The sequence below is a fragment of the Triticum dicoccoides genome, chromosome 3B, assembly GCF_002162155.2.
Source record: "Triticum dicoccoides isolate Atlit2015 ecotype Zavitan chromosome 3B, WEW_v2.0, whole genome shotgun sequence".
NCBI lineage: Eukaryota > Viridiplantae > Streptophyta > Magnoliopsida > Poales > Poaceae > Triticum > Triticum dicoccoides.
Genome location: NC_041385.1, coordinates 162162334 through 162170238, shown reverse-complemented (window position 1 = coordinate 162170238; position 7905 = coordinate 162162334). Strand labels below are relative to the sequence as shown.

At 42.4% G+C, this 7905-nt stretch overlaps 2 protein-coding genes across 2 annotated transcripts in view; both read left to right on the top strand.

The window, feature by feature from the left end:
- The window catches only part of LOC119279431, a 2713-nt gene extending 2529 nt beyond the window's left edge, over positions 1-184 (top strand). The window contains exon 4 of the mRNA XM_037560666.1: positions 134-184. Within this exon, the coding sequence (XP_037416563.1) occupies positions 134-184 (51 nt within the window). The remainder of the gene's footprint in view (positions 1-133) is intronic.
- A 194-nt stretch (positions 185-378) lies between these two features.
- On the top strand, positions 379-2964 carry LOC119279430 (protein IWS1 homolog A-like). Its single transcript, XM_037560665.1, has 4 exons — positions 379-832; positions 961-1452; positions 1994-2075; positions 2518-2964. The coding sequence occupies exons 1-4, from the start codon at positions 379-381 to the stop codon at positions 2660-2662; spliced, it is 1173 nt and encodes a 390-aa protein (XP_037416562.1). The 3' UTR covers positions 2663-2964.
- Positions 2965-7905: the final 4941 nt, after the last annotated feature.

Here is a 7905-nt window from a genome sequence, read left to right as displayed (position 1 = left end):
ATTTATTACTCAAATGCCCAAGGGACGAGTTACATCATATATTATAGTGAGAGGAAAGGTATAGGCGCCAAGACATGATCGCCTCCCTACTGACATGATAAAATGTTATTAGTATGGAATGTGTGAGACACAGGTGGGATATGTTAGAGAAGAACACATGGCCCCGTTCTTTTGGCTGATTTAGTTAGGATTGTAAAAATAAATACGGGTTTAAGAATCTGGTAGAATCCAGGGGGAGATCCAATTCTCAACATCTGGGAGAATCAGCCAAAAGAACTGGGCCTATATATTAAATAGTACTTTCTGGATCACATTTTGTGTTTTTAAGCATTTCAATATTTTTTCTCAATATGTATAAGAAAAGCATGTCAATATTATATGATACCTTTCCCTCACTGGGGTTCTGAATTCTTGCACAGGTTTTGTGGTGTAAGGAATTCTTTTGTCAAGCGAACTACCACAGGAAAGCATGTGAGCTCAATGCCCCCAAAGCCTACAAATAGTGTTGTAGCACCTGCAGTGCCAAAACCTAGTAGTGCTCCAAAAGGGCAATCTTCTATGGTTCGACAGCAAGATCTACCTGAACCATCCGATCAAGTGAAAGAAACAGGCATTAAAGCTGAGAAGGACAATGCCCCGGTCTTGGATAAAACTGTTAATGCTCCGTCTGTCAAAGAGCCATCAGTTGGTGTGCATGCAAATAAAACCAAAGCTCAGAACGGGAAGTCCCTACCCAGTAATGGTGCATCCCTGTCTACAATGTGGGGCCGTGCATCTGCAAAACCCAAGGCTCCAGCTGTCACTAAAGCTAAAGATCTACCAAGTGTAGCTGGTATTTTCTCACTAAATCTCATGTTTTAATCCATGTTGCTTTACTTTCTTGCACTTTGATCTCAAGTACATATATCAATTCTGTATATAAAGTTGCTGATGAAATTGACATGCTGTAAATACTTCCAGTTACAGCTGATGCACAGATATGTGCAAAAGAAGAAGCAGATGCTGATAGTAGCGATGATGAAAAAAGTGCACACTACAAGCGGGCCTCTAATGGTGGAAGTAACAGAAAGAGAAGAGCGATCTTTGATTGTTCAGATGATGATGATGACGACGATTTTGTAGCCATTGCATCTCCAGAGCCACCAAAACAGCATGCCAGAAATCCTGTCACTGAAGCTGCACAAGACAATATATCAGAACAGAAGAAAGTGGAAAGCAAACAGGATACAGTCAGCGACGTGAAAAGCTTCAAAAAAGGGACCGATTCTGAGTTTACCTCTGAATGTAAAACTGGAAGTGACAATGGCAACGGTTCTGGGATCACCTTAAAAGAAAAGGCCAATGATCCACCAATTGATGGAAATAAGAAGGATCATGCTGCTGAGACAGCTTCCACCTCGCCTAAAAGAAGGAAGGTCTTAAAGACACGTATAGATGAGCGGGGGAGAGAAGGTAGAGTTAAACTCTATCCCATGAAACATGTCATGCTTATATCATTTGGGCATGCTACCATATTGCTCTGTCATGCTTATATCATTCACTTAGTCTCACTTGCTCCTAAATAAGCAAAAACTAGAAATGTCTTGAAAACCTAAATACCCCTTACTGCAATTGTACTGCGTACTCTATTTTTTTTGTAAACAACTGCATGCTACTTGTTGACAACATATTGCGGAATATGTATACATTTTGTGTAAGCAACTTGTCTTATTTATGAACGTAAAAATAATTTGTCTTATTTGTAGTCAATAGTCTTTTTTAGCTAAAGTATAAGATTGTGCATCTAATATTGTTTTCCTGTATTTGTTGTTTTGAATGCGTATGTGAGAAGTCTACAAATTTAATTGAAGTTGTCACATAACTTTTTTTGTTAAGTAATATTTCCATGGCTTGCATCATTAGCTGTTCTAGTTATCCTTCTGCTCAATTCTTCCATCTGCTTTCCATCCGCGTGATTGTAAATGCCTGAAGCTTTGCTCGGTTTCTATTTTAGTAACTGAGGTTGTCTGGGAAGGCGAAGCTCCTGCAAGTGATAAGGCAGAGAAAAATGTTACCACTACTGATGCCACTAACAGGTAATACACTGTTTTTTATTCTGTATTCTGTGAAATCCTTGATAACTTTATGTATTCACCTTATAGTTTGACGCCACACGCTGTTGCTGTTGTTACTGAAGCAGTTATCTTTAGGAACCGCCCCCTTCTTTAGTTTATCAGGCATCAGAGCCCATCAAGGAATATGAATTGATTTAGTGCATAGTTTCGATTATGCCGCTGGCCATCTATATGCACAATAGGAAGGAAAAACACAAATTCATACCTCTAACAGGAGCTTTACCCATCTATTTTATCAGTGAGAAAAATAAATATGTCAGATGTCGGATGTTACAACAACATATATTTTGCACATTTAAGCTCTTGCATAGCTATTGCTTTGTTCGAGTCATTGTTAACCTGAGTGAATGCACCAGTTCTTATTCATGTCACTGACAAATCAACCTATTTCTGTTTGTGCCAGGCCAACTCTTCCAAGCAAGCCACAGCCAGCAGCAAACACTGACAAGAACAATGCTCCAAGCAAAACAGCAGGCAGCAAGAAACCTGCCAAGGCTGCTGCCCCCAAGCAAGGAAAGAACATAATGTCATTCTTCAAGAAGGTATAATAGCCCGTGTCCTTTCATCTGGTGATTGAGCAAGCCGTCTCTTTCCAAGCACCCGTTGCAGCTGAACTGGCTCTACCTGAACATCACCTCGGACAAGGGCTCGCTCACCAAGCAGGCTGTACGTTGTAGCTTTTCTTTTAAGTAAGCTGTAGCATTTTGTGTTTGTAGTAGTCAGTATTGGTTTGTTCTTCCCGGTTCAGAATTCAAGACGAGCTAAAATCACGCTCTGCGGTCGGTAGGAATCTTGCTGATTTTACTGAATGGGCATCCTGTTTCAGAATTCAGAGTGTTCTCTAGCTGTACATACTATCTCTTGTCTTTCTGCACAAGCACGTTGCTCTCCTGAGGTTGGAGGCAAAACGCCTGGCTCGTGAAAAGTAAGCGCATGGGCTGACGATATGGCTTTATGAAAATTTAGGCGCGCATGCAGATACGCAATGCACCTGCTGTGCGTGCATACTTCACAGTATGGTCGGGTTCAGATTAAATATGCACCCTCTTTTTACTGAACAATATGGGCGCTACCTGCTGTTTCTGACACATGCACTGTGCAGCACCTGCTGCTGCACGTTCCATTTGTAGTTGGGTTCACCTTAGCTGACGCAGCAAGTCAACCTACGCCAGTAGAAAATGAACACAATCTCTTTACTGAACCATCGCCTATTGGCACCATCTGTTCCCACAAGTGGTAAAGGAGGGCGAGACGAGTAGTGAAGCACAAGGAAAGCGCGAGCACCACCAGCAGCGTTATGATCCTGTCGCATCTCTCGCTTCCACAAGCTCTTGTGATTCTCACCGCCGAGCCGAGACGTGGCGGAGAAGTCTGAAGATCTCCGCTGTTGGTACGACCAGAGCCTTCCGACTCCGAGCCGCCTTCGTGTGGGCTTCCGTTCCCAACAACCTGCCATCGATGGCCGCCATCGCCTACGCATCACGCACGCCGCCCGGCCACGGCTGTCATGATTGCGCCACACCGGGCTAAACCGCGTCATTATCTCGCCGATAAGGCCGATTGAGGAAAAAGAGCGAGAAAACTGTCATCATCGAGGGTGGCTTAAGATGACAGCAAACGGCTGCGATACAGAGATAGTATGAGGAGGATGGCGAGTCGATCGGAGAGCTTGGTATTGGTACTAGTCTATGTCGTCTCTGTGCATGCCGCCTGCGTTAGGTCTCGTCTCGTCCAGAGACGTGAGCGTGCCAACTCTACTGAATTGTTTTTTCCAGTGTGTACATCGTGGCGCGGTAATCCAAGACGACATGCTATCGATTAATCTATCGAGCTTTACTTATGACAACACGACGAAGAGCGGCGCTTCGAATAATTACCCCAACCCGAGTTCCAACTACTTCCTCCGTTCCTAAACATAAGTCTACGTAGAGATTCCACTAGATAAACTATATACGGAATAAAATAAATAAATTTAAACTTAAAATGCATCTATATACATATGCGGTTTACAGTGAAATCTCTACAAAGACTTACATTTAAGAACGAAAGGAGTATATTATACTACCATCAGAAAATTTTGTGGAATGTATTAGTCCAGCCGGAGCTGAACTAGAAGAAAAAAAAGAAAAATGATGGACTGTATAGTCGGTTCAAACCTCTTTCTTTACAGTAATTCAAAGAGCTTTATTAAATCAAGGCGTTTTCAGGACAGTCAGCCAACAAGCTGGTCATTAGGAAGTTAGGGGTCTCATCGAGTCAGCACTCAGTCACACTCACCGTGCAAGCATGCTTGGCACACGGATGTGCCGGAACCGTGTAACCACTGCATTCCAGTATCCTTCCTGCTGACGATGTATCCGTCGGGGAAACAAAGATCTCGCCGCACGCTGCAGCCATCAGATTTGCTTTACCAAATTCTGAAGCTCATTGGCCCACGCTGCCTGTGTCACACGATAAGCTCATTGGCCCACGCTGCCTGTGTCACACGATACTCCCTTTTACCCTGGGCCCTACACAGACGGGCACGTCACCGTGTCGTGCCGTCTAAGAAAATCTGTCCTCACATCCAACATGACACGAGAGTTAAGTACGTGCCCATCCACGGCTCCCATGTCTTAGCTCATCACTAACCTGCATTTTTCTTAGAGGTAATATAGAGTAGTACAATATTGATGTAAATCTACATGCACACCACATCACCACCATACAGTTTTTTTTAGACTAACAAACACACTTAATTAATTGATCATAGACAACACACTTAATTTATCGATCATCGACAAAGTACATTGGGATATATGCCACCCGCAAAAAAAGTACATTGGGATACAACCAAGATCTGGGGGATTTAGTAGCCACACATGGCACCCCGATGAAAGGCTGCAGATACCTTCACACGACGTGGAAGTCTAAAATTGACGATATCAACACAAGTACATTACCATGATGATAACCTTCTTTTTTGGTTTATGGGAATTTTGAAGATAACCTTATATCCATTAAAAAATCCGTCTTAATGGGATGCGTGTGCTATCAATTAAGGTTTGATCTCTGATGGATTAGAGATATCACTATCATAAAAATCTAACTCACCCGTAAAAAAAAACAGTCCAACCATAGATTGTACGTACCGTAAAAAAATACAGTTGAAAACATAAAAAATTTAGAGAACAAAATTGTACTGGGAAAAATTGGTACTATCAATGAAATGGCTATCTTATAAAGTGTACTACTATTTCACGAGAATTTTGGAGAAAGACAGGACCTCATGCTGTTTTGTCTTTTGGTGCTTGTAATATTTGTGTCCCCTGATTGATATCTAAACAACAATTTTGAACTGTATCAGTTATACGAGAGCGGCGTTTCAGTGCCCGACTCAGACGGGCAAAATAAAATTCACAAAAGATAGAAAAAAATCCGTTTTTCTTTTGCAAGCAAGATGCTTGTGTGCGTGATGTTCGTGCAAAATTTCATGGAGCTTTGACATTCGAGGAGCGGGCAACAAAAAGACAAATTTTGGCTCTGTGAGTAAGACTACTGTTCATGCACTGTTTTGACCGGTTTTCTTTTTCTTTTTTGCCACGGGCTCCACATATGTTCAAATGGAATAAGATTTAGCACGCACATCCTGCACTCAACCATCTTCTATGCAAAAAAAAAAACTCGAATTGTTTTGATTTTTTTCTATTTTTTATGGCGTTACCGTTCACCGGGTTCATCTGGACCCGGGCACTGAATTGGATATTCACAGTTATACTTCCTATATAAATCCAGGATTTGTGGTGTTCCAATTCATGAGTTCTCTTTTTTCCAAATGGAAGAAACATCATTAGTCTTATAGACCCTAGGCATGGTGTTCACCTGGAAAAGGCAATTTCATAGGAATAATTAGACGATATGTTTTCTTTTAAGGAGACAATATGTTATTTTTAACATATTTTTTCCATACAATTCAAACGGAGTGGGTTCCACTATAAAAGATAACGGAATAACCAAGAAAAAAGAGTGACTTGCCGCAAGAGATACTAAAAACATATTCTAGATGACAAATGATGTTCTATATAGATCGTGATACTACTTAATACCATAATATGCAGGCAACATATATAATCAACAGACAAGCACATTTTCTTGGCTAGTCTTTTTTCCACTTCACTAAAAGTCCAACGGACATCATACCGTTGAACATGCACCCTTTTTGGTTGTATTCGCCCCTTCTTAAATGCAAAGTGCATTTGCTTTCGTTAAGACAAGCCCTTGACCAGTAATTACTTCAGAAGTACAAGGTTTATGCGACATGAAATTTATGTCACGCGATATATTTCATGTGTATTTTCTTATGATAGTGGTTTGTATAAGGTCACCCATGTATTCCAGGAGCAATTGTTGGTCAAATGTTTGTCTTGCCGAAACAATATACACTTGACGGAGCATTTTTCCAGTACGACAATTACACGTTTGAAGTTCTAAAATACAGTATAAAATTATACTTCCTCCGTTCCAAAATAAATGACTCGATTTTATATTAATTTTAGTATAAAGTTAATATAAAATTCGGTTATCTTTTTTGAATCGTAGGGGCATAGCATTGATCCAAAAGCACTCGCAATCCCGCGCAAAGAAGTTAAAGCTTCCCGCGCAAAAAAGGCATTGTGCGATGGACCATAGCTGTCCCACAATACTATGAAAATTCAAGCTTCAATGACAGGTGGAGCATCCAGGCGTGGGCGTGGGTGCGGTGGCCCATACACCGGGACCCATGGTAAGGCCTGCACGTGATGGATCGGACTGGGAGAGCAGGAGCCAGAGGGCACATGGGTCTAGTATCGCCAGGAGTCAGAGCGTGGGCCCGCGCATGGTAAAAAGACAAGCATATAGGGCTGGGGACTGGAGGAGTGCGCAGGGTGCATAGCGCCAGAGCCGTTGAGCTAGTAGAGCCTCGGATTCGGGGGACATGTCCCGGCTCGACTCCACGCCACTCACTGCCATCTGGGCTCCATGCCACGCCTAGCCCGCAGCCTTTTGTTCCTACGTTTACACACGAGACGCGACGAGTTTCGCAGACTTCCTGGCCCAAATCAGGGACTATTATTTTTATTTTGTTAGTACTATCATCTCTGCTACACAGTTCTTCGAGTTCTTTGAAACAGTGGCACTAATTCGCTATGCCTTTTTATTCAGATTGAAAACTGTGACCATCATCAGTTACTCTAGATTACTACGAGTGTCCACGCAGAAAAAAAAGCTAAATAACCGGAACGAATGCATTGTTACTATTATATGCAAAAAAAAAAGGTGAAAACCCAAGAGGAATAGTACCTTGTCCTAGTCAGAGTGCAGCTTTCCGGGCCGGAGCACGGACATTTCCAGTTCTCTGCTCTGATTGTGCGGTGGACCAACAATTTCATGATTCATCCATGACTCAAACGTGGCAATTATTATACACAGCTTTCAGTTGATTCAGTTATTCATTTCCCATCCTCGTTCAGAGCTTCAGACCGGATAACATTCCCCATTTCATCCTGAACCCAGCATGCAAGGTTTTCTATTCTCCAAAGATGATCCGTCCGTAGTACGTGGGCAGCATGAACCATAACGGACTTGACTCACTTTTCCAAAGAAGTGACGGCGCAGCTAGCTAGCCATGATACATAATCTGGCACCAAAGAGTCCAGACGGCTCTCGGCCAATCTGGCACGGAAGAGTCCGAACGGCTCTCCGCCGGAACCAATCATCCCAGCTAGCGTTGCATGGCAGGGACAGCGAATGTGACAAAACTGCAAACTCCTTT